Raw genomic sequence first — 27,411 nt, forward strand, 5'->3', positions numbered from 1 at the left:
TCTTTATGCCATCTGGCATGAAATTTCTCTTTGTGACCAGCTTTCAAATGCCATCTGTAAGGAGGAATCATGTCTTCCAAATTTGCTGATGGGGCAGAGCATTTTTTGAGTAGTTCACTGTTGACTGATGCTGGCTGTTATGAATTGTATAGTCTAGTACATTGCAGTATACCAGAAAGTAATTGTTTTCTAATCTATAAGGTAGCAATTTTTGGAGTCATGTCAGTAAATGTATTCATAGATCAAATTTTCTTTAGGTGAAACTTTTGAATCTTGTTCATCTTTTTTTAAAAACTATAACTTGTTATTTTTTGTGGATTCATACCTTGGAAATTTATACCTGACAAAATTAACTTTTTATCTTAATTTAAAAATTAAAATTAAAAGTCTTATTTCTGAATGCCTCTCCTGTTATTCGATGCATAACAAGCATAATGCACTTTTAATTAACTAAATACTAAACTCAGAAGATAACACAATAAACTCAAACTTGAAGGGAAAAAAAAAACCTCATTATGCAACTTTTCTCCAAAAGTCTTAGTTTTAACATGCCAACTGTCTTCATTCCTAGGTTGAGCCCTTTTTCATCAACCTTGCCTTATTTGATGTAAAGAACAATTGTAAAATTTCAGCAGACTTTCATGTAGATTTGAACCCACCCTCTGTCCGTGAAATGCTGTGGGGTACCTCGACTCAACTGACCAATGATGGGAATGCAAAGGGCTATTCATCTGAGCCTCTCATCCATGGAATTGCTGAGTCTCAGTTATGCTTCATAAAGCAGGTGAGTGTTGATCAGTTTGCAGTAACTTCAGAATAAGAGAGAGAAGTTTCTTTCCTTATTTCCTGGTTTCAGGCAATTGTCTTACAGCACTCCACCTTTTAGAAGGTCTATCTACAATTGGTCTTTTGCTGACTAAGGTTGGCAATGGGGAAATGAAAAGCAATGAACTTGTTAGTCACATTTTGGTAGTGTGACATTTTTAGGTGGAACCCTGGTAGGAAATTCAATGGAAATATTTTGGGAAGTCCAATGCAAATGTAGAGCCAGATATACACATGTGAATACATGTACACACACATACCTCCTCTGCATAAGTGCCAAAACATTGGGAATTTTAGGGTCAGATATGCTCATTGCTATAGGTTTTTTAAGGACTCTGGGTCTGTGATAGCTTTTTCATAGATTAAAATCCATGTAGCCTCTTTGCTTGTTCTTTAGACAATAGTTGCCAGATGCAGGAACATTCACCAACAATGGGAAAAGCTCACAAAAGAGAAGTTGACAAAGTACAGCATTACTAATTAGTATGTGAGAACCCGATATTGAATTCTATGTTTCTAGTTTCTGACATAATGCCGAATAAGTAGTCTTAAGTCTGTTTATTGTATTATTTCAACATATTGGATGTTGGGATAGGAACTTCAGTGGATCAGGTGATTGATCGGGTGGCATTCAGTAATCTACATCAAGAAGAAAGTCATCATTGTTGTTATTTTGGTATTGAGATGAGGTTGTATTGATCCAGGCTGGTCTGGAATGCCTGGACTGAAGATATCCTCCTGCCTTAGCCTTCTGAGTAGCTGGACCTACAGGTTTAGGCCACCATACCTAATCTCAACACTTAAAAAAATGTCCTTTTTGTGCTAACGTTTCCACTGGGGTCTTGCGTAATCAAAATAGTTTTGTGGAATGACATAAGTGTTATTCCTTCACAGGCAAGCAAATTGATGATTGGGGGTTGGGTAAGCTGTCCATCATGACATAGCTAAGAGTGCTAAAGATAGGATTTGAACCTATATCTGAAAGATCTCAAGCAATAATATTAGAAAGAATGCCATGTAATTAAGTTGTATGATGTGTACCATCACCACAAGCACTGCTGGATCCTGGGAATTGTATTAGGAGTGGAGTGAGGATGTTGATATATTCTTTAGAAGAAGGTGGCTGTGAAATGGCTAAGTGTCGCCCTGGTGAAAAAGAATTAGACTAGAGCCTTTGGCACGGAGGACCAAAGTCTCAGCCAACAACGGGCTTTCTTTAGTAACTTTCTACATCAAGGGACAGGGAGATGCTAGACAGTTATGGGGTCACATGCAGAACCCCAAAGGGTGTGCCTTACTCCTGCATTGTAGCCCTTGTCAGTAAAAACAAAATGGACTTCTAGGAGCTGGGGAGATGGCTCACCGTGTAAAGTACTTGCTGTTCAAGTGTGAGGACCAGAACAGATCTCTAAATATGCATATAAGCCAGGAAGGCTTAGTGGTCCTTCTATAATCTCAGCACACAGACAAAGGATCTCAGAAACAGAGATAGGATATTCTGGAGCAAGATAACTATCCAGGCTAGTCAACATGGTAAGCTCTAGGTTCACTTAGAGACCCTTCCTCAGTGTTTAAAATGGAAAGCCACTGAGGAAGGCAACTGGTGTCAACCTTGGGTTCCCACATGCACACACAAAACACATGTGTATCGTACATTCTAAGGAACACATACATCTTCACACACCACATACATACATATAGACAATAAATGAACCTCTGTGTGCCTCACTACCCTCTCCTCTAAAGTGAGAGCAGTGATAGCTCCTGCTTCCTATAGCCATAATGGGGGTTAGACAAGATGTACTATCCTTAGAAAGCACTCTGCAACAGGCACACCCACCTTGTTCCATGCAACACCTTTTCTCAATGCAGTGTGCCTGTTATGGGTAGCACTGATAACAGTGATCTTAGATAAAGGAGGGAAAACATGTGCTTTTATCAATTGCCAAGTATTATTAAAATTTAACATTCATTGCTGGCTTTAGTGTGGATAAATTCCAAGGTGGCTGGAATGGGAAATAATAGGTACTCAGTGAAAGGTAGCAATACCAATGGTCAGTTTGACTATTCTAACCTGTCCACATCATGTGACATACTGGTGCATGGACCATTTGGAAGCCCAGGATGCAATCTTCTTCACTGTCTCCTTACTATATAAGTATCTCTGAGCCTTTGTTTCTGAATCCTTTAAATGTGTACATAACTAGTGGCTTCACTACTACTCAGTAGGGAGAAGAAAATAATCTATGAGAAGTAGAGGAAGAGAGGGATTTGGGAGGGAGAGAGGAGGGAGAGGGAAAAAGAGTGGCTAGTTCAGATATGGGAGAAGATGGGGGAGGAAGTACAGAGGGTCAGGAATTTGAAAATAGGTGTGTAGCATTGGGGGAGGGGGAACTTGGGGTAGCCACTAGAAAGTCCCAGATGCAAGGGACCCAAGAGGTTCCCAGGACCCAACAGGGAGGACTTTAGCCTAAATACCCAACAAAGGGGAGATAGAACCTATAGAGATCATATCTAGTGGATAGGCACAGCCCCCAGTTGAGGGATGGAGCCACCCACCCAACTCAAAAATATTAATCCAGAATTCCTGCTGTCAAAAGGAAATGCAGGGAAAGAGTGGAGCAGAGACTGAAGGAAAGGCCATCCAGAAACTGTTCCACCTAGGGATCCATCCCATCTGCAGACACCAAATGGGGAGCCCCTTGGTCCTGTGGAGGCTTGATTACCCAGAATAGGGGAACTCTAGGCCTCTGAGGCAGGAGTGGTTGGGTGGGTGGGTGAGCACCCTCATAGAGGCAGGGGGAGGGAGGAGGGGGATAGGAGGCTTGTGGATGGGAAACTGGGAAGGGAGATAACATTTGAAATGTAAATAAATAAAATAACCAATTAAAACATGTTGAAAATGAAAGCGCAGTAAGATAAAGCATACAGTTAGGCATGGTTATGCATAAATTATTTGACATGAATTAGACTTAATTGGGCATGATAGTATATACCAGCTGCTTGAGCCTGGGAACTCCAGGCCAGCTTAGCCAACATAGCAAGATGGGTATGTGACAGGAAGGGAGGGAGGAAGGAAGAATTGGAGAGAGGGAGGGAGGGAGGGAGGGAGGGAGGGAGGATTGCCCATATTTGGCTCCAGAATCAACTGTCTCTTATACCCTTAAGATAAAAGCAATAATCAAAATAGAAAGGACTGAATGCAAGTTTCAGTTCTGAGCACACACCTTCTGCAATTGCAGCATGGACAATCTTTTAGCCCAGCTAAAAAGATCAAACATCTTTCCAGCAATACCAGAAACCAGGTTCTGTGACTATGGCATAGTTTGATAGGCCACCCTAGTGATAATCAGACACCTAATGTGTGTTATTGCATTACCCCATGTAAGAAACTTCTGATACCAATATTATTCTCAGTCCCATCACTTCATAGGACCTGAGATGTATAAACCTGAGATGTAGGAATGGCCAAGCCAAAAATGAACCCAGGCAGTCTAACTCCTCAACCATATTTTTACCTTGTTCCATGTTTGTTTGTGCTTGTTGCTTGGTAATCCATCATCCAGACTTGCCATAAATTCTTTGAATTGGCTGGGGAGAAGACACTGCTAACCCCTCACACTGTTTTTATGCCGTGCTTTGTCAAACTTTGAAGCTTCAATTTGGAATTCATGAGATAATACGTCTGCAATGCTTTGAAAACTAGAAAGCAATATTAACAAAGTTGGTAATACACCAAGTAGGAAAAGAAAACTTGGTAAAGACCCACTGATGGGTTATTTTATACAAATTCATTTGATGTTCCTTCAAGTATGCGACAAAAACCACTGACACAATATTTAGAGAATCTCTCTCTCTCTCTCTCTCTCTCTCTCTCTCTCTCTCTCTCTCTACCTCTCTACCTCCCTCCCTCCCTCCTCTCTCTCTCTTTTTGGAAAGACAAAAATAAAATGATGTCACTTTGGCTGTATCCACATGCGTGCCCTTAAACAGAGGATGGAGACACTAGGCAAGTTCTAGAGCCTCTGCTGCCTCTTTTTACTTTGACAGCACCAAAGCTTTTAAACTGCAGAGTTTTCCATATGATGGTTTGTGTGTGCGTGTGTGTGTGTGTGTGTGTGTGTGTGTGTGTGTGTATTGCCTGTATGGGTTCATGTGAGTATATGTATATAAATGTGCATGCAGGTGTGGAGGGCAGAGTTCAACAATAGTATCTTCCTCAGTCACTCTTTACCTTATTTTTTTTGAAGAAATTTAATTTTTCATTTATTTATTTATTTGGCTTTAATCATATGTGTGTTGAAGTATGCATATATGGACAAATGTGTGCGAATGTCTACAGAGGCCAGAAGACTGTTAGGCTCCTAGAACTGGAGATACAGGTGTTTGTTAGCCCCACCCCCAATATGGGGGCTGGGAACTGAGAACTGAACTCTTGGCCTTTGCAAAAGGCAACTCTCTAGTTCCTCCACTTTTTAAATTTTATTTATTTTTGAGTCAGCATCTCTCGGTGAATCTGGATCTCTTGCATCCAGCTGGACTGGTTGGCCAGTAAACTCCAGGGATTTACCCATTTTCTCCCCAGCACTGGGATTACAGGCCAACTGCTGGCTTTCTGTGACTGCTGAACTCAGGTGCTCATGCTTGTGTGTCAAATGCTTGATCACACCGCCAATTTTCTCAGCCCCAGATGGTGAGTTTTTATGTTAGGCAAGCAGTGGAAGTGTGTTCTTCCTTCTTCACTGTATTCAGTATGAATTGTGAGTGAATTGCTTGGTAGATCTAGCTACTTGAGAGACACGGTATCTTTAGTATATACCAATTAAACCAAACAATGTCTATTGTGTTCATTAGGTCTAAGAACTCACCTTGCAAAACAGCCACGGAGAAGGAGCTTGGATGCATACATAGGGTGACACTAATGACGAAATAGGAACTGCATTTGGAAAGATATGTTCTTTGGAAGCTTTGGAATCTATAGCAAAAGCAGCCACCACTACCCTGTGGATAGGGTGGGGTGCACCGAGGGTACTAGTGCTCCAGCATTCAGGTGGCAGGGGGCAGGATGGTTGCTTCAATTTCCAACCTAGCCTGGGCTATGTATAGCTAGACTGTCTCAAAAGCAGAAAACACCCCAAACAACAAAAATGTTCTACCTATTCCTGGAATCCTGGACATGATCCTATGTTGAATATCAACATTCTGTACTCTCCACACTACAAGATATCAGTTGCCAAACAGCCATATGTATGTTACATAAAAATATCTAACAGAAGTCATTTTCCCCCTAGGGAATCTTCTCAGTGACGAACCCACATCCTGAAATTTTTCTAGTTGTAAGAATTGAAAAGGTGCTGCAGGGAAACATCACACACTGTGCAGAACCCTACATCAAAAACTCAGATCCGATAAAGGTAATTTAAAATTGGTACATATTCCTGCTCAGTAGAGAACTCACCTTTTTCTGGTATTTTAAAATAGCATTGTCAGAGACCTTTGTGATGAAAAATGATCTTCTCTGAGGACTATTTTACATTGTCTACTATGGAAAGCTGTACCTATATCCACTCCAAGGAGTTTATTATCAATGTATTGACTTCAAAGTCCATCTCACCCTTTAGACTTTTTCAGTGTGATTTCTTTCATGATGTGTTCACATAGTACATGGTGGGAATTTTCCATTTTCTTTTTCCTGAGTGTTCTTAAATGGCAAAATTAAAAGTGTGCCATTTTTTATCATTATCAAAATTCTTAAATCATGACATCTGACTGGTTAGAAACTGAATCCTGTCCTCTCGTGTAATAAATGAGAAATCTCAGACCTAGGGAAGGGAAGGATTTGTGGAACAATTAATTCATAGCACCATAGTTATTGTGCAATTTAAGAGCCATCAATCTATTGAATGTTAGATTTTACTGTGCTCACGTAATAGTTATTAAGTGGAAGATGCTGAGGAGGCATGACTAATAGGTGGGGGACTGTATTTGCAGTGTACACAAAATCCTTTAGCATTTTGTATCCCCAGGGATAAGCATCCAGCCAGTGCTTCGACGCCTATTTAGGCCTTATAGGCAGCTTATCCTCTTTGTCATCTCTCATTGCCTGTTCAAACAGCAGCTGCTGCCCACATGAGACTAATTGCATTGACTCTTGTCACTTGTGCCTTATCTTGGGAGTAGAAGGTCAACTGTATCTAGAACAAACTTCCCCTGTGAATAATGAGTATCTGCCAGCAGCGTGGAAGGAAATACACGTTAACACTACTCAAAGTGTTCCTAGCAGAAGTCTGTGGTACAAAGGAGTCCAATATCTCATTAGTCTGTCTTCTGAAATGAAGAAAAGAGTTTTTAGGGAGAAAACAATATACCTTTAAGAATTACTTTTTTTGCTAGGGATGTGGCTCAGTGGTAGAGTATAAGGCTGTTGATTTTATCTCCAGCATAAAATACACACACACACACACACACACAGAGAGAGAGACAGAGACAGAGAAAGAGACAGACAGAGACAGACAGAGACAGACAGAGAATGAGAGACAGAGAGACAGAGACAGAGAGATAGAATTTAAAAAGAAATGCTTTAGTTTTAGCCTTGAAAATGGGTAGCAAAGATATATTTTAATATTTATTTATAGCTGTTTCCTTCCAGGATTTTTGGTGTATTATAATGATGAATTGGGGGGAGGTTTAAAGATGAATCCATGGCAGATCGAACAAATCTAAACTCATCTTTTTTTCTGACCATAGACAGCCCAGAAGGTACACAGGACAGCTAAACAAGTGTGTAGTCGCCTTGGACAATACAGAATGCCCTTTGCTTGGGCAGCCAGGTTCGTGTAAATGCAATCCTGACCCTTCTATTTGTAGTTCTCTTAAATTGGGGACCAATGTCCTTACCAGCAATTCAGTGGTCCGTTTCTGGCAGGCTAGTTAGTTGTGTCTTGGGACACTTGGGATGGAAAGCTTCTTCAGACTTTGCTATGCATCTAAGACCCACTTACAAAACTCCGCCTGTGTAATGGGAAATTTCTTTTGGTTTGGGTTAATCTGATGGACACTATTTAATTTTCCCTAGAGAACTAGATTATATAACAAATTATATACAATATGTCCAGTTTTTCAGAGTTGGCTGAATTTATGGCTTTAAAACCTATCAGAATCAGCCAGGCAGTGGTGGCACACGCCTTTAATCCCAGCACTTGGGAGGCAGAGGCAGGTGGGTTTCTGAGTTCAAGGATAGCCTGGTCTACAGAGTGAGTTCCAGGACAGCCAGAGCTATACAGAGAAACCCTGTCTTGAAAATCAAACCAAAAGAAAAATATGTCAGAATCATTCTGGGAAAATGTACTAAAATTTTTGATGGCAAAGAATACAGTCATGAAGTGCAAACTTATAATTAATAGATTTTCTGGTGAATCCTTTGGAAATCATGTATTTGGAAACATACATTTTCTAAGATTCTTACGTTATAGTAGCTTATGACAGTGTTTTATCCAAATCTTGCAAATCTACAGGCAATGAGGATTTGAAGCTTGTTTCTTGTTTATCCCCACTTTGAAGTGTAAATTCATCAGCTTGTTTGTGGTACAGCCTGTACAACTGACTGGAAGTTCTTGGGAAAGGGCAGCATGTTCTGAATAATTCAATCAACTATGTTCTCTGGGTGCTAGGGAATAGCACAGGGTAGGAGATTTGAAGTGAATCAATCCTTCTGTCACTATTTATAACCATTTCATTTGGGGTAAGGATCTCAAAATATATCATGTGCTAATAAATGAAAAGGCACTATTTTCCTTGTTTCTCATACTAGTAAAACAAATGATTGCCTAGGATAGGTGACTGGCAAAAACTAATGCAGGCTGGTATTCTAGAAGGGAAATTGTGGCTTATAAATATACACATATACTTACTTATATCTACCTTAAAAGTCCATTTCTGCTGCTACTACTCTTTATTATTAATAATAATTAAGTTTAACTCTGTCCAGAATACTCACTTATCTAAGTACTTAATGCATATTTTGTTTACTTATTTTTTAATACATTTTTTTTGCCTTGTAACTCCACTTAGTCTAGAGCTCACTATTATGTCGACCAGGCTGTCTTTGAACTTGCAGCAATTTCATGCCTTTGCCTTGAGAATGCTGTGATCACAGCCATGCACTCTTATGCTGGGCCTAATGTGTAAATATACATTTAAGAGATGGGTACCACTGCCCCATCTTTGAGATGAGGAAATGGAGACACAGAAGGAAAGGATAAAGAAAATGAAACCCACATCTAAACTTTAGACCATGTAGCAGAGTGGAGATCAGCATATGGGCTATCCTGAATTAGCACTGACTCTAGACCACTGTGGCACTCTCCTGCTCTTAGGCAGTTACAGGAACTGCCTGTTGCTCTTTTGCCAGGTGAGTTAATTCATTCTGAAAACTTCAGAGAGAAACTCTGATCGCCAGTTCTAGTGAGGCATTATGCTGTTTTCTCCTTCCTGGATTTTTTTTTCCATCAGCTGCAGTATGGGGATTTACTAAGTCTTGTCCAGGACATTTAAAAAGGGTATGATAAGCCCCTGTTACTAGAAATAAATATTTTAAAGCAGGAGCAATGGGCTTTGCTGAGGAGTGTCGGGTTTCTGGCTATTGCTACTTCCAGTGCATTAGGGGCTCCTATATTACTTTCCATTTTAGCAGCAAAATAGCTGCTTAAAATGGTAGAAGAGGCTGGGTGTGGTGGTGCACACATCTTTAATACCAGCACTTAGGAAGTAGAGGGAGGCAGACAGATCTTTGTTAAGTTCAAGGCCAGCCTGTTTCAGACCAGCCAAGGCTACCAAGTGAAACCCTGTCTAAAAAAAAAAAAAAGAGTTGGGGAGAGCCTCTCAAAATTATATGACTATATATGTAGTAAACTTTATATAAAATTATGTTTAGGAGCCAATGTAATTTTTAATTTTTATCAGTTTTATGAAGATAAAATGAATTATATATATATATATATATATATATATATATATCCACATTAATAAATTTTCACAAATATAACGACCACTTTAACAATGACTGGTACAATATAGATAGAAAGGTTCCTCATGGCCCTGTCTAGGCACCCAGGCAAACAGCCATCTGATTATCATTGGATAAAATTTTGTCTCTCCTGAACTCATCATTAAAGTGGAACTGCAGCATGTGTTCCTGGAATTGGTTATGTGTACTCAGTATGCTTTTGAGATTCGTTCCTATTGTGTAGAATTCCTTTTGGGTGGCATTCCACTGCATAATATGCCAGTTTGTTCATTCATTTACTGGATCAACTTCTGATGTATTACCAGTTTGGAGTAAATTTGCTGTGAGCATCCAGGTAGCATGTGGAACCATGCCGAGAACTACAATGGCATTGCTGTAGGGTAGGTGGTGTGTGCTTCACTTTGTGAGAGCCCACCAGAGCACTGTCATGCATGTTTACAGTTTCGCATTCACACAAGTACAAGTTGAGTTTATTGGTACTTCAAATTTTGTTTTAAAAGCCTTTCTGTTGCTATTCTAGACCCATTTTCAAAGATATTCAGGGCTCTCTGGATCTGGATGGGAGATTTTCCCCTTTGTATAAACAAGACAGTAGCAAGCTTTCAAATGAAGATATTCTCAAGTTGCTCTCAGAATACAAAAAGTAAGTGTGTGCTATTGTTATACTAAATGAAAGGAATGGATAAAGTAATGAATTACTAAAGTAATAAATATGAGTTATATATGGGCAAAATTGAATACTTAAAAATTTGAGATTGGAATTCAGGTAACCAATGCATGTAACAGTCATCATACTTTACCTCTAAACTATTATTGATTTCTACCTAGGCCAGAAAAGACAAAATTGCAGATTATCCCTGGACAGCTGAATATCACAGTGGAATGTGTTCCTGTAGATTTACCAAGTAAGGATGTATTACAAACAATACAATTGACAATTGTAATCAGAACTTGAGTATCTTTTAACAGTTTACTGCAGGTTTGCACAGAGTCTTAATTTCCTAGAGCTTTGCGGACCAGCAAGGGAAGGAGCTAGCTAGCAAAGGATGTTTGGGGTCATATGCTGCAGACTGAGGACATCCTATATATTGTAAAAACCTTGAGATAGAAGCAGTCTTAATTTGTATGAATAGAGAGGAAGTTGGTGTGGCTCCATAGTAGGATGTGGTGGGAACAATGGAACAGGAAATGGTAGTAGAAAAAGAATATACAGAATTGTATAGACTGGTAACCCCTTAGATCTGTATTTTATTTTAAGAACAGTGAGAAATCACTAAAGGATTGCACCCAGGGAATAATACCCAATGTGCATTTAAAAATATGCAAGAGTGAAATAGATTTTTTTTCATAAAAAGAATCATTGAGGGGAATAGAGAAATGGCCCAGTAGTTACTGCTCTTCCAGAGGACCCAAATTCAGGTCCCTCCACCTATATTTGGCTGCTCACAACCACCTGTAACTCCAGCTTTAGGAAATCTGACAACCTAGCCTCTGCAGGCACCTAAACACATGAGTGCACACACACACACAAACACACACAGAGTCAAGGAAATCTTTAATAAGATCATTGAAATATAGGCAGGAGTTGACGCATATGCACACAGATTTTTTTTTTACAATGTTCTTTAACTTAGAGGGAACTTGGAAGCTAACAGAATTGTTAGGCTCAGTGTGCTTCGAGGACTTATTGCACAGCATTACCATAAAACTGGATGCAATGATTGAAATTGGTGTTTATAATTTGTTCAATGAGATATCAGATAAACTATCAAAATTGAGTTGTGTACACACCGTGGGACTTTAACTTTGCTGTGTAAAAATGTGCATAGAGAGGAGACTAGAAGACAACACAGGCAAATATCCATGCCAGTTATCTGTGGTAGTACAATGCAATGACTGATTGCCATTGTAAATCTTTAATTTGTGCTTCCAGAGGTTCTATTATTAGCATACATTGTTTTAGTAATCAGAAAAAAAAAAACAACTATAACAAAAATGCTGTGTCCTTAGGCTCAGTTTAGCCTGGGTCTTCCTTCCACCCACATGGCTGGACAATAAAGAAAGGGTGGTATGGCTCTTGACCTCTCCTACAATGGCAGCTTCAGAAACACATATGGTTCAATTGCTCAGACATTTTGTGTGTTTTATTTTATTATGGTAACACATCAGAAGGTCTATAATTTCAAAAGAAACTTCCATTATTTTGTAGTGAAAATTTGCACCTGCACCAAGTTACCTTTTTAAAAGTGATTCGCCATGAGCTAATTGGAAGCATAAATTTTCTCTCATTGCTTTCCCGGATACCAATAAAAACTTGCAGTGAAAGCTAAAATTGCAGCCACAGGAGGGAAAATACAGTGGGTTTCTTCGCAGAGTTTGAATTTGTCCAAATTATGATGTGTTACATTTGGCAAATCATTCAGCGTTGAGAATGAAATCACAACCCATGTCTGGTGTAAAGGGTAAAATGAGCACTCACTATGTCCTTTTCGGGTTCTTAAAGTTGTTTAACTTTTTGTCACCAACTAAGAATTCTGTTTTGAAATTGTTCTTTGCAAACACAGTCCATGTATTTCTATAAATGCAGGAACGTGTTAATGACTGTTAAGTTACATGCTTATTTGTGTCCTACCATAGATTGTATTACCTCTTCATATGTGCCCCTGAAGCCTTTTGAAAAGAGTTGTCAGAATATTACTGTGGAGGTTGAAGAGTTTGTTCCAGAAATGACAAAATATTGTTATCCATTCACTATTTACAAAAATCATCTGTATGTATATCCCTTGCAATTAAAATATGACAGCCAGAAATCGTTTGCCAAGGTAAGAAAACTATACATTCTTGGAGCGTGCAACATTATTGATCATCTGCTCACTGCGTGACTCACTTTGGCTGATTAATGATTTTAGGCTAGGAACATTGCTGTCTGTGTGGAATTCCGGGATTCGGATGAAAGTGATGCATCTGCGCTAAAGGTTTGTTTATGGTGGTGATCTGTGTGTCTTTTTGGAAAAGATTGTGGAGATGAAAATTTAGTACTTGATGGTGTCATGCTATAAGTTTAATGTCTTTATATTTCAACAAGAAAATATGCTGGAGTGACAAAGATAATATTTCATTTCCTACTATGACATGTGAACTAAAGGGTTTGTTTAAATGATCTATATTACAAGGTAGGGTGGATATGCAGCTGAGAAGATGGGTGAATGTGCTGGGGATGGTTATCTATATGATGGTGCTGCTCTGTAGTAATTGCCTAGCATGTACAAGTCCCTGGGTTCCATCTTGAAAATGAGAAAGTGGATGAGGTTTCCTTAATCCCTTTTGACATTTATTCCACTTGAATTTGCATTGCTTAGAGGCTCAATCACAAGGTCATTTTTTAATGACTAAATAGTTTATAATGTTTCCTTCAGGGGGCCTTATAGTGTTACTATTAGGAGACCTTCAACTCCTTTCTCTTTGAAACCTGAACAGGCTTGCTGAGCTGACAGGAGCACAGCATGAGGGCTTTGATCTGAGCTAGGACTTTTGCTCCACAACTGGTCAAACAGTGCCTCCAAACTTGGAGCTGTGATCTCTGCAAGGCAGAGTCTCAGTAGCATGCAGTGCAGCCATGAATACCCATTATGATGCAGTGCCTTTATGGTTTTACTATAAACTTCTTCTTCTTGAGCCCAGTGATCAGAAATCTGGTTCAGAAGCCCCAATGTAGCCATCACAAAGTGTGTATATGGTTCCGTGCTTCTAGCTTCAATCTAAAGCAGTCATACTGTAACCCACTAGAGAAAGATACCCCAGCACTCCCAACTAAATGGTTGAATATTGTACTGCCACTATGTTTGAAAGGCACTCCCTCTCTCCCAAAGAGAACATTAAATTCAATTAAGGATTAGCTGGCTCAAATGCAGTGGAATTTTTCCTCCCTCTGCTTGTCTCTTCAGTAGGGATGAGAACAACCAGTTCCCTTTCCTCCTTAAAATATCCTTTGAGTATCATGTAGAAACCCTTAGGTTACTTCTCAGTAGTTCTTGAAAAAAAAAAGAGAGAGAGAGAGAGAGAGAGAGCCTTGACAACTGTATTTCAGGAGAATTGGCTGTGGACTTGTGGAGTCTCAATTTCCTTTCTTAGCTGCCTGGAGGCTCACTCCACAGTAAGAGTGGAGCAGTTAGTAACTTGGCATGCTGGCTCTGTATTCATCCCGGAGCTTATTGGGCCAATGGGAGTCAAAGTAAATCAGAGTGGTTGTGAAATGGGAGCATTCCAAGGAACCACAGAAAGCCTTACATGTGATGCCACAAAACGAGTGATTAAAAAAAAAATGTGCCTTATAAAGTGGTAGGTTAAAAAAAGGTAAGAGAAGCTGGGCACACCTTTAATTTCAGCACCTGAAAGGCAGAGGCAGCTATGCTTGCAGATTTCTGAATTGGTGATGAGCCTGGTTTTCATAGTGAGTTCCAGTCCAGCCAGGGCGACATAGTGTAACTCTGTCTCAAGAAGCAAACAAACAAGCAAAGCTTTATGATGTAAGAGAACAGTAAGCTTATCTGTCTGTAGCTTAATAGACATTTGATTTTTTTTTTAATTTTTAGGTTGTTTGGTTTTTTTTTTTTAAACACACCTTTAAAAAAAAAAAGCACTCAATCAGGAACATCCAAAAAGAAAACTCTTGCAAAGGTCCAGCTATCTGTCCTGAAGTATTTTAGAAGATTTAGAAGATTTTAGAGAGCATCTCTCTCCTAAAGGAGAAAATATCTGCAGCATCCTACTGTCAGCTAGTTGGGAGAGCATCCTTTTGATGGCCAGATGTTGGAAAGTGTTCTGAGGCCAGCTGAGTTAGGAACTCTCTGGAGTGCTGTCTGCAGCAACTGCTTTTAGGTGCTCGGGCACTTTCAGGTTTATGATAGCAGCTGAGTGGACTCACCCACACCCCCTACACTCACTGCTTCTAAATGTATGTGGGTCGGTAGCGTCTTGTTAAAAGACCTGGGTTAGGAGTGGTGACTCTGTTTCCTATCTTTTACAGTGCATTTATGGAAAACCAGCAGGGTCTGTTTTTACCACAAATGCTTATGCTGTGGTCTCGCATCACAACCAAAATCCGGAGTTCTATGATGAGGTAAAACCCTGACATTTCAGTATTTACAAAATTCAGTGCTTGCTAATTCCTTTCATTTTTTTTTTAATTTCAAGCCATTCATTTGCCCATGCAATCCCTGAATGTTTTGTCCCATGAAAATTGAAAATGTCACATCGAAAGGAAGGGCTCATGCCCTCATGATAGCCTATGATGACAGGGAGAGATTTACATACAATGTGAAAGGCTTCTCTGGTTAAGATGATAGTACACAAATCTCAAACAGGACCTGCAACTCTGGCCCTCCACATTTTTCTCAGACTGGCTCTGTTTCAATGAGGAAGTCACCGTCGCTTTTGGGGGTCACCATTTCTTCAGCATTCAAACAAATCCAGAGCCAGGCCTGGTGCAGTTGGCCTGGAATCCTGGCTGTTCTGGAGTATTATAAGTTCAAGGCTTGTCTGCACAACTTAATTGGGGTATCTCAAAATGAGCATTAAAAGGGAAATATAAGCCAATCGTTGTTATTCACTTGTCATCCCAACATTTGAAATGATGAAACAGGAGGGTCCAAAGTTCAGGGTCATTCTCAGTGGCATAGCAAGCTTGAGGCTGGCCTGGGCTTTATGAAAATGTGTCTCAAAACTTATTGAAAACAGATCTGGGGATGTAGTTCTCAGGTAATGAATTTCTCTAGTATACATAAGGCCCTAAGATCAAGTGCCAGGACCAGAAATTAAATAATTAACTACATAAATGTGGGTGTAGCCAATGAAATGAGAAAAGAGACTACCAGGAAAGAGGAAAGGGGTGTTGAGGAGGAGGGAAGGGGGATGGGCAATAGTGAATACCTGTGAATGAAGTCAAAATGAGGCTAAGGGGATAGGGGTGATGGTAGAATGATAGAAGGCAGGCAGCAGGGACATAGTGGTGGACATGGGGAGCTATACAAAAATTGTCTTTGAAAGTGCCATAGTGAAACTTAGTACTTCAAAGTGCTGCTAATTTTAAAACAGAAACAAATAAAATTCACTACATCCAGACTAGCTTTTCTGAAGGCACAGCTAGCTCTTTCCTCCTATGGTTTTAACTAGTAAGGGCCAGCTTGTTTATAAGTGAAGCACTGGAGGGAGAAAACTGTACAGCTGGGTGCCAAAGTCCCACTTGCTGCCCTGTCCACCTTGTTGGACGGGATATAAAGGGAAGTGCTGTGGCCTGGTGTTCCCTTCTAGTCTCTCTGGTTCATTCTTTCTTGCTTCTTGTCTATCCCTGTATCTCTTTGTATTGCCCAGTGTGGCTAGTCACAACCTCATCTAGCCTCTGTGTATTTGCTTATCCAACTCCACAGGCTGTATTTGCATGTGGCTTGAATGAGCATCCTGAACCAGATGCTCTGCTGGTTCTGCCTAGGCCCTGAAGTCTCCATTCTTGGCTTGGTCTGAAACCATCCCTCCTGCTGTCAGGATTTCTCTTGATCCACCTGCTTTTATAAAGACCCTCCTGCCCCAGCTCTGGGCCCCACACATTCTTTTTTCAATGCACTTCCCCTGGTTTCTTGGGGAGTGGAGAAGGAATTAATAATGTCTTACATTTTTGCTACCCGGGGGTGGGGGGAGAGTATGCCCATGTTTATGTGCAGTAGAGCATTTGATGCCCAGATGGTCTGGATGCTGTGAACAGGCATATTCGGTAATGAATATACCTATAACAGACCTTGGTGATAATACTCCCAACCATGGCCTTGTGTGCACGATAATTGGACCAAATGTCCATCGACATACTGTTGCCTCTCTATAGCTAGTACCAACCAGTGCAGTGATCTGAACATAATAAATGTGACATGGTTATTTTCAGAGTGTCTGAAATAATAGATTTTTTATTCATTCACTGTATATTGACTAGGAAAGACAGAGAACAGTTATTTTCATATGTATCTGTATGGATATGGGCTTATGTATCAAATTTAAATATTTGGTTTTTACCTGCTAATAGGAGACATAAGCATACAATTGGTTTCTAATTAGTAAATTACTTGAGAATGAGTCTTATAAGCATCTTTTGTACCTAATTTTTGGAGTCACATGTGACATCTTTTTGTCTGTTCCATTTTTTTTTTCTAGAGAAAGTTTTATGACTTTGATTTTGAGGGTACTGAATGTGATGGTGGATATTTGCATGTTATTTGTAAGATTTTAATTTTTTCCATGCACAGAGGAACAACAACTTAGGTAATATAGCTTTTCATATTTAATGTTCATTTTAAATAGATTGCACTGAGTTATGTCATCTCTGGCCATGAGGATAGTACTGTCAAACTGAAACTGACCAGAAAAAATATCTGAAGTCGATTGAAATGATTCCTGCTATTTGGCCACTTGGCTTATCCTTCAGGGGGTAGTTTTGGAACAGTATAGTGAAACTGAGCTGCATGTCTGACAGCAAAACAAAATGTTGTATGTACTGTCTCTGCCATTTCAGATCAAAATTGAGCTTCCCATTCACCTGCACCAGAAGCATCACTTGCTTTTTACTTTTTATCATGTGAGTTGTGAAATCAACACAAAAGGAACAACCAAAAAGCAAGACACAGTGGAAACTCCAGGTATGTGTGCTGCTTCTTTGTGTGTGTGTGTGTGTGTGGGGGGGGTACTGGGGATCAGACTCAGGGTCATATAATCTTTCTGTAGTTCTCATTTCACCAAGTTGTCAACTACCTCACTCTTTGACCAAAAATTATATTTCTGAGTTCTATAGTTCATTGCTAAGCCAAACACATTGGTGTATACCTGTAGTCGCAACTACTTATGAGGCTAAAAGTAAAGTATTGCTGGAACCCAGGAGTTGAAGACCAGCCTGCGTAGCAAAACAAGTTTCATCTGAAAACAGTTCATTGACAAAAGACAAACTATACATTGATTTTTATTATCATGCATATCAAATATCTTTGTCCAGACAAAGTTCTTTAAGCAACATCAAGTAACAATGCTGTTCTTGGGGAGAAACACATATTATAATACAGTATTGTTATTTCTTTTATGGAGAATTGCCCAGCAACTAGAATTTTCCAGTTCTGCTTATTGAGGAAGAGAAAAGTAAGCCCAGAGCCAGGGACATCTGTGAGCTGGAGGGAGACTGGGGACTGCCTGTTGCTAATGAGAACAGATTTAATGAAGTTGAATAAGCTTTAGCAGTGAGGCACCAGTTCTGATCCCATGTCATGAAAGCTTTAAATAAACCAGTAGAAGACAGCTTTAGGAGACCATCCAAGGACTGTGAGCATAGCTTGTGTCATTTCCACTTTACAAATGTCATCTGCCTCAGGATGCATTCATTCAGCAGATATTTATGTATATTTTTGTGAACTATATTAGTAGATACTACAGAGAATGTAGTAAAAAATGCAATATCGAGCTTGTCGTGGAGTTAATATTGATGTGATAAAATAACATGATCACAAAAGCAACTTGAGGAGGAAAGGGTTTATTTCAATTTGTAGCTTGTAGTCCTCCATGAAGGGAAGACAGGGCAGGAACTGAGAGCAGGAACCTGGAGGCAGGAACTGAGGCAAAGAACACAGAGGGGTACTAAGGGCAGAAACTGACGTGAAGGCCACAAAAGGGGACTGCTTAGTGGCTTGTTCCTCATGGCTTGCTCAGCCTGCTTTCTTATAGCACTCAGGACCACCAGCCTAGGGATGGCACCACCCACAGTGACCTGAACCCTCACCCCATCAATCATTAATCAAAAAAAAATGTTTGATAGACATGCCTATAGGTCAGTCTTATGGAGGCAATCTTAAAATTGACAGTGAGTCCTTCCCAAATGTCTCTACCTTATGTCAAGTTGACAGAAAAACCAACCAGGTCAGAGGTCATCATCATTGAGCATATAATCTAGTTAACTTCATGGGTCCTATGTAGACAAGTCTATCTAATATAAGATAGATAATAGTGAGCACTGGAAAGGTTGTGACATGTGAACACAGATGAGTGAGTGATTCAGCTAGTGGGACAAGTGGTTGTGACTCAGGCAAGGCTCTCAGGAGATGGCATTGAATGAAGTCTTAAAGGAAGGGATTGAGCTTAGAGTGCTATGATGGTAGGAAGGTGGGGCATTCTGAGTTGAAGGAACAGCTTTTACAGAGTCAGAGGATTAAGGGGATATGGACAGAAATCTATATGTACTTAACAAACATAAGACCCAGGATGCTGGGCAGGGGACCACAGGATGTGGTTGAAAAGCATTGTGGAAAACTCTTGAATGCCAGGCTGTGGATCTAACTTGGTCTTATTACCAGTGTAGGACTATTGAAAGGTTACTAACACTAGTGTGAGCTCTTTAGGAGAAAAATGGGCCAGGAAGCAAAGTAAAGGGCAGTGTGAGGTAGAGCAGGAAGAAGGAAGGAAGGACAGAAGGATACAGGTTGGAGACCTATTTAAAAGGTTATATAAAGGAAGAGGGTAAACTATGACCATATCAGGAAGGAAGAATACAGAAAAGGAAAGACAAGTTTGAAGGCTTAGATCTGTAACTGTAGCACTCAAGAGTCTGGCAGGAGGATTGCTGTGAGATTAATGCTAGGCTATGCTATAGTATGAACTTGTCTTTAAAAAAAAGGAAAAGAAAAAATTTTAAGGTTTATGTCCTCTCAGTAAAAACCTGTGTGGGTTCCTTATGAATATATTCAACCATAAGTGGATGAGAATATTATTTTGTTTGTGTGTATATATTCACTGTGTATGAACACCTACATGCATCAAGCCACAAGGCAGTCTCCAGTGTCGTCCTTAGGTGCTGCCCAGTCTTATTGAGACAGGGTCTCTCAGTGCCCTGGAACTTGGCAAGTAGGCTGGGCTAGCTGGGCTGGGCTAGCTAGCGCCCTGAGCTGGGAATTGCACATCACACCACACTTGGCTTTTTAAAAGATTTGTGCTGAAGTTTGAACGCATGACCTCATGCTTGCATAGCAAGCACTTTACCAACTGAACTCTCTCCCCAGCCCCTGTAAATGTTATTCTTAAAAACTGCGTCTGAAGCTGAGTTTGGTGGCATATGTTTTTAATCCCAATACTTGGGAGACAGAGGCAGGTGGATCTCTTGTGAGTTTGAGGCCAGCTTGGGCTACTGGCTAATTCCAGGATAGTCAGGACTCTGGAGACAGAAAAATAAAAATAAATAAAATAAAATAATAAATAAATAAAAATAAATATAAAAATGAAAAACTGCATCTTTACTAAGTGCATATATGCTCAGCAGATATTATATGTAATCAAAGAATATTTGAAATATACAGGAGGATGTATGTAGGGTACATGTTGTAAATACTATGCCATTTTATAGGTAAATTAAACATACACAAATTTTAGTGTCTCTGAGATGAATTCCCAGGGATGACAGTATCTTGTACCTGGCAAATAGCTGACTAATTGCTAGATGATTGAGAGTAACCATTGAGGTTTCAAAATCAGGTGGTCACACAAAGAAGATACAGCAGTCTGTGGCAGGCTCAGGACTGATGTGTTTGAGGAACTAGTGAGATCTCTCTCGGCAGGATACCATCAGGCAGCGGGGCTCATTAAAACTACAGTTAGAGTAGGAGCCTGGAGAAATGAGATGAAACCAGACAGAACTATAAGAATCCATGCAAGTACTTTCCACCTGAGTGATAAATTGCAGTTTTCTCATCCAAATTCTAGATTGAAATGGGCAAGGTGTTCAGTGAAGCATGAGATGGTGATTCTTCATGTCACTCATCAATTCTAACTGTCCTCCCTTTAAGTGGCTTCCTACCTTTGAGCCAGATGGCATGCTTGATAGCATACCTTTACAGCTTCCAAGTGCTGCCTCTGAGTTTCAACTAAGGGAAACGCTTGGCCATGCTCTGATAATTCACAGTGCAAAAGTGTCACCTAAGCAGAATCATGCAGACAGGAAGTGGATTGATGGTTTCTTGGGGTAGGAAGAAAAAGACAGTTGGAGTGATGTGTTAGAGTTTCTTTTTTGGAGCAGTGAAAAAAAATTCCATAATTCCTTTTAATGGAGCAACTGCAAATACATGAAAAAACTTACATAGATTATACCTCATAAAAACTCTATGAGGAGAAGTGTTGTCTAAGAACAAGAAATAGGTTTTTCTCATTTCTAGTTTGGAAGTTCGTGACACCCCACCCCCATTGCTCAAATTTTCACTTTTACAGCATCAACAGCATCATCTCTTTGTTTCTCATATTTTAAATTTTCTTTTATTTTTGAGATGATAATTACTCCCTCTCTCTATCTTTCAGATTCATGGCCTCTTTTTTTTAAATTAATTGTCGTTACATGCATATATGTATATACATTCCTAAATATAACCTGCTCGATTCAATGTTACTTATGTGTGTGTATACTTGTCATTTACATATATATATATATATATATATATATATATATACACACACACACACAATTGTGTGTGTATGTGTGTGTGCATATCTTAAGGGCTGACCATTTGGTAGTTAATAACCTCTTGTTGTGCTATGTTCCCTGGGGAAGACTATTTCTTCCTCTCTCAGCATTCCTTAGCTGCTATAGTCCTTTGTGTAGGACTGGGGCCTCCTGGGCTTCCTGACATTGTCATTGCTAGTGGTGCTTCTGCACACATCACTTTCCTGCTTTTTCTGAGAGCAGAGGTCTGGGGAAAGCATTTTTGAAGTGTCGCCAGAGAAGATGCTCTTCAGACATGATACAGTGTCTGTTAAAGCCATTCACTCTACTGAGAGAAGGCCATGTTTGTTATGGTTGTCTTCTAAGAGCAGAAAGCATTTGCCAAATTAGACATGTACATGAAAGCATTATAACCAGATTTGTGTTGACTTCTGAGTTCACAGTATAAACACACACATGCACATACGTGCATAGGCATTCATGCAAAGAATTTTCAAGACTTAGAAGGCAGTGGATTTCCAAAGTGCTCTTCAGCCAACACCCCGTTTCATTTGCCAAGAGCAAGGTTGGGTTTTTTTTTAAATTCTTTTATATTTTATAGCTAAGTAATAAACACTCAAAGCCCAGAGTAATCTGTATAATGGAAAGACTGACACGACATGACGGAACTTGAGCAACACAGATGGCTCTGGTTAGTATAGCAAAACATAATGAGTTTTCTAATAGAAAGCCAAGATCCCCCTTTGGGGGTAGAAGTGTTAAGAAATGTAGAGATGGCAGGAAAACTCTCAGTGGACTGAAGTCATAAACACTGTTGCCTGGCTGTGTTCTCATTCTACTCCTTGACCTCCAGGCAGGAAACCTCTGCCTATCTAAATGTTTGACTCTTTTACTACCTTGTATCAAATTTACTACCTTGATTTATGAACTTAATTTTTCCATAATCCAATACCCCAGGGTTCCCATAAGAAGTTTTAGAAGACATGATTGCTGTCGGAGGTGGTGTCAACTCTAAATAGAAGGATAGATAAGGGGAATTTGAACCTTCTAAAACATGAGTCTACCCAAGCAGCCCCCAACAGTGACATTGAGGCATATTTGAGACAGTTAAAGATTTTCATCAATTATCTTAGGCCAGTCCCTCAATTCTAACTGAAAGGGCTATGTTGCTCCCATGTTTATTGCCAAAGATAAAGTGCTAATAACTTTTTAGTGGATAGGCTGGGATTAGGAAATGATCCAAATGCATTGTTCCTTCCCTGCTCCACAGTTGCCTGACACCTGGGTTCCCACATACAGATCCCTGGAAACAGCACCATCCTGCCTGCTTCCCCAGCTTGCAGACATTTGTGTAGCTAATTGTATTTGCAATTTCATTTCTTACGGTTGATTATTGTCTTGGCAGTGGGATTTGCCTGGGTACCTTTGCTGAAGGATGGGAGGGTCATCACATTGGAGCAGCAGCTGCCAGTCTCAGCCAATCTTCCTCCAGGCTACTTGAATGTGAATGATGCTGAATCAAGAAGGGTAGGGGGATATCTGCGTTTGAGAATTAGTCCTGTTTTATATATTTAAAAGTAGAATTCTGTTGTTATAGGATGGGAAAGGAATTCTCAAAGTATGGTCTGAAGGCTGGTCCTCCTTCACAATTAAGTTAAGCAGGAAAGACTGTTCTGTATTTACAGTTGATGATTTTCAGTATCTTTTAAAACTGGATTTGGGGTATGACTTTTAAAAACCTCATATATTTAACTAATTCATTTTATGATAATTATGTAAATCTGGAGAGGATTGGAAATCCAAAATTATTTAGGACATGTTTATTCTAAAGGGCACTTATTTTCTCCAGTATTTCCTTTGGATGAATCTAATACATTCCTTTCTGAAATCTCTTAAAATGCATGGGTGATATTGTAGGTTGTCATGTATCTCTCTCTCTAATATATATGCTCATGGCTGTATTTTCTCCAGCAATCAAATGCGGATATCAAGTGGGTAGATGGTGCAAAGCCTTTGCTGAAGATTAAGACCCACTTAGAATCAACCATTTATACTCAGGTAAGTTACAGCACCGAAACTTCTCATCTGAGTACTGGAATATATTTCCTCATTAAACTGGACTACTTTTAATCTCCCACTGCCTTGGAGAAATTGTACTTTAAAGGGCATGTAAAAGCTATCATCATCATTTTAAACATGAAAAAAAAATTAAACCTAAGTTAGGAGAAATAGCTTCCCTGAGACACAAAATAATAATAATGAGTGCTAGTTCAAAATACATATTGAGCTTTTCCACTTCCTGATGTGACCCATATTGTACAGACTTCATGAGACAATTGGATTTCCCAGCAGAGTGTCATGGTAAAACTGGGTACTGAATACCAGAAATGACTGGCCAGAGAAATTCCTGGTGCTACATTTTCTTCACCTGTCATTTCAGAGCTCTGTTCCTGGTCATTTCATTGATATACAGAAGCAACTCAATTGGATAGAATACATTATTTCTGTTTTGTTTTGTTTTGTTTTGTTTTGTTTTGAAGCCTTAAATAAGTGCTTACCTGGTTGGGCATATTTGGCAATTTTCTGTGTGTTCAGGTACATCCCATGTTCACCTGGCCGTGGTGCTTTATATGAAGGTCAAGAGGACGTCAAGTTGCCATAGATGGCTCGGGGATCCAGGTGGTAGAATACCTAGCTAGATAGGCCTTCAGGATGCTGGATTGGGGAGAGCTGGGGAGCCTGTGCTTGACAATAATGAATCAAATTTCACAAGGCTGTTTCCATCTGTGTTCCAGGATCTGCATGTGCACAAATTCTTCCATCATTGCCAGCTGATTCAGTCGGGCTCAAAAGAAGTTCCAGGGGAACTCATTAAATATTTAAAGGTAAACGAACAGGTTCTGCAAAAGGTTCAATTTTTTTTTTTTTTTTTTGTGGCTTTCTGCTGCTACAGTTTTGACGTGGGATACAAGTACCAGGAAAACACCTGAAAACACTTTGGGCCTTAGGAGGGCACTTTCTCCTTTTACTTTTCCATCAACTGGCTGTTCAGAAGCAGGCAGCAGCACGGCTGCATTAGGGAGAAAATGTTCGAGCCAAAATTTGACATCATGGTTTAGAAACCTCTGATTTTAGTTGCAGAACTGGCTTTAGCGGGAGGGGGTGTCTCGGCTCTTCCTGCTAACTACCACTAAAAGAAGAGCATGTTGTAGTGGGAGAAGAGCCGGAAAGAATAAAAACAGGTTTCCTTATAATAAAATGTGAAATGGCCCTGTATCCATTAGTGGGAGAAGGGCCCACTAAAACTAGAGACATTGTCTGCCTCCATGTAGCGCAGGGGAGGGAGTCTTAAGGAGTCTTAAGGGTACTGTACTGTAGCAGTCAGAGAACCTAATGTTAGGCTTATTTCCTCTGTGTGGGGACTGTGGGGTGTATCCTAGGACCTGCCTGGCCGCAGTTGTTTCTTTCCATGACTTTGTTAGTAAGGTTGGCCGTGGAGAATATGAGACACTTTTATTTCATTACTACAGGTTTTCCCTTTACCCATTTGGCTGCTGCCTAACAGTAATCTAAGGAAACCCTGTCTTGCAGAGAGATAGGTATGGTGTGAGATAGAGCCTATGGGTCTGAAATCATAATCTGATTTTGCGCTGCAGGTCTGTCATTTACTAGGTCTGTAATTAACCTTTACCAAGTCACTGAACTTCTCTCAGCTGTCACATTGGGATAAGAGTAATTAATGCCCACTGCTTGTGAGGCTTGAAGAAGACACCTCATCTTCTGGGTCCTGATTGTTCATGACACACTAACTTTGGAGTGCTTCCTGGGAAGCCCACATCAGGGATCTAAGCAAAGAAAACAGAATCTTACTAAAGAGCTTCATGTGTTGTGGAGGGAATGAACACAGAAATGAGCGAATAAAGATGCCACCTCAGATGATTATTGATACTATATAAAGCAGCAGTTCTTAACTTGTGAGCTGCGACCCCTTTGGGGGGGTCACACATCAGATACCCTGCATATCAGATATTAACATTACGATTCATAACAGTAGCAAAATTACAGTTAATGAAGTAGCAACAAAAACAATTTTCAGGCTGGGGTTCACCACAGCATGAGGAACTGTATTAAAGGGTCACAGCATTAGGGAGGTTGAGAGCCACTGCTATAGGGAGACAGGAATGTGGTAGACTTTCTGTCTTGCCAGAGAGGATGCCTCTGGCAAAGTGATATTTGACCAGCTCCTTAAAGGACGATGGCAGCTGAGTGGCTGGGGAAGAGCTGGGAACAGTCTGTACAGAGACCCCAAGGAGCTTGGTTTGCTGTATTGTGGAGCAGGAAGGACTGTGATATGGCTGGTGTATGAGGTTGGGAAGGCATGCCCTCAGGGTATCTGGGGAGCTTCTGAGGGTAGTGAGGAGAGTTATTTATTTTTTGCAAGTCAAATAGCAAGTCTTGCAGGAGTTGGACAGAGAGGGACATGTGCTGTTTGGGGGGGTATTAAACCCAGAACCTCATGCTTGCCAGGTACTTAAACACCCTACCATGCAGCTATGGCCTCACTTTCTGGCATTTTGTATTTGTGTCTGTTCGTGTATGGGGGTACCTGTGTGTGTAAGCATGAGTATGCACATGTATGTACATGGATGTGAAGGCCAGAGGTCCATCTTAGGTTGTTTCTCAGGAGTTGTCCACCTTGGTTTTTAAGACAGACTCTCACTGGCCTTGAGCCCACCAAGTAGGCTAGTGTAGGCCAGCGAGCCCCAGGGATCTGCCTATCGCTGCATCTTCTCTACAAGTGGAATCACAAGCTGGCAACACCATACTCAGATTTTTAATGCTGGTGCTGGAGATCAAAATCAGGTCTTCATGCTTGACTGGCAAGCACCTTACCCGCTGAGCTATCTCCTCGGCCCTGTATTTTATTTTTCTAAAGATATTTTTGTTAAGTTGCCCAGGCTGGTCTTCAACTCACTATATAGCCCAGGTAGGCTGTGAACTGCCAGTAGTCCTCCTTTTTATCCTCCCAGACTGCACTGAACCAGACTGGACTGTGGTTATAAATCAGAGCTACTAGGTCAGGCTTGACTTTAGTTTTAATAGTACTATTCTGCCTACCGCATTAAAAAAAATGTTTAATTTTCATTCAAGAGAGACAGTCAATCAGTAGTGACTCTGGGCCTCAGCATTAAGGACTATAATAGTCATGTTACTTTTTTTTTTTTCCTAAGTTTTTCTTGTCATGTAAGTTTCAAATCCAGTTCTTAGTACTATCTAGGAATACTCAAGCTATATGGATGGACAGTTTATCTGTTAAACTCATTGATTGTCCTTTAGAGGTATCTCTGTGAGAATTTTCACAAAGTGGTGTTAGATACATCATTTTCAAATACTGGTATTCCTCAAATGGAACAAAATGTATTTGTTTTTGAGCGTGTGGAATGACAAGTTATACAATGCACATACGCCCTCTGGTGGTCATAAGTGAAATGGCATGCAATTGCAGAAATAGTGCAGAAAAGGGTTGGTTATACAGAAGTATCTTTTTGAGGATAAGAACACAGAAGTCTTAAGTAAAGGTGATTTGTCTACAGAGGTCCAGCTACTTGTTAGCTGAGCCGAGTCTGTGACACATCTCTTGATGCCTAGTCCTATGAGCGTCCCAGCCAACTTTTGTATCTGTTAGCCCTGTAAATGGTAGTTGAGCTTTGCTATGTATGTAGTTCCTATAGAGCTTGCACAGAGGATGACTTAGAGACATTGTCAGCATGGATATTACAGCCTAAGCAAAGACAGTGCAAAAAGTAAGTTAGCTACCAACTTCTTCATAATGCACAGAACTGCCAGAGGACAGATGTGATTAAATGTTACATGTTTGATACAGCAGTTATTAAAGATTCAGATCATTGAGAAGCCCATGTAGAGCAAGGACTCCTATTTTGCCTTGCCGTCTGTTGCCTTAATCATTTATTCAGCTATTCACCAAAGATTTATGCATCTTATATGGGCAAGGTATTGTTCTGGATGCTGGGAATGTTACTGGGGGAAATGTGGACCG

At 40.1% G+C, this 27,411-nt stretch overlaps 1 protein-coding gene across 2 annotated transcripts in view; it reads left to right on the top strand.

The window, feature by feature from the left end:
• Window positions 1-27,411, top strand: part of Dock11 (dedicator of cytokinesis 11) — a 187,577-nt gene that overhangs the window by 81,514 nt on the left and 78,652 nt on the right. For both annotated transcript variants that reach the window (XM_021154032.2, XM_029473424.1), the window contains exons 12-23: window positions 572-784; window positions 6,117-6,239; window positions 7,573-7,655; window positions 10,371-10,493; window positions 10,679-10,755; window positions 12,488-12,672; window positions 12,760-12,825; window positions 14,877-14,969; window positions 17,406-17,529; window positions 22,759-22,880; window positions 23,325-23,411; window positions 24,149-24,238. In XM_021154032.2, coding sequence (XP_021009691.1) covers window positions 572-784; window positions 6,117-6,239; window positions 7,573-7,655; window positions 10,371-10,493; window positions 10,679-10,755; window positions 12,488-12,672; window positions 12,760-12,825; window positions 14,877-14,969; window positions 17,406-17,529; window positions 22,759-22,880; window positions 23,325-23,411; window positions 24,149-24,238 — 1,386 coding nt within the window. The remainder of the gene's footprint in view (window positions 1-571; window positions 785-6,116; window positions 6,240-7,572; window positions 7,656-10,370; window positions 10,494-10,678; window positions 10,756-12,487; window positions 12,673-12,759; window positions 12,826-14,876; window positions 14,970-17,405; window positions 17,530-22,758; window positions 22,881-23,324; window positions 23,412-24,148; window positions 24,239-27,411) is intronic.

This window comes from Mus caroli, chromosome X (assembly GCF_900094665.2).
Source record: "Mus caroli chromosome X, CAROLI_EIJ_v1.1, whole genome shotgun sequence".
Lineage (NCBI taxonomy): Eukaryota > Metazoa > Chordata > Mammalia > Rodentia > Muridae > Mus > Mus caroli.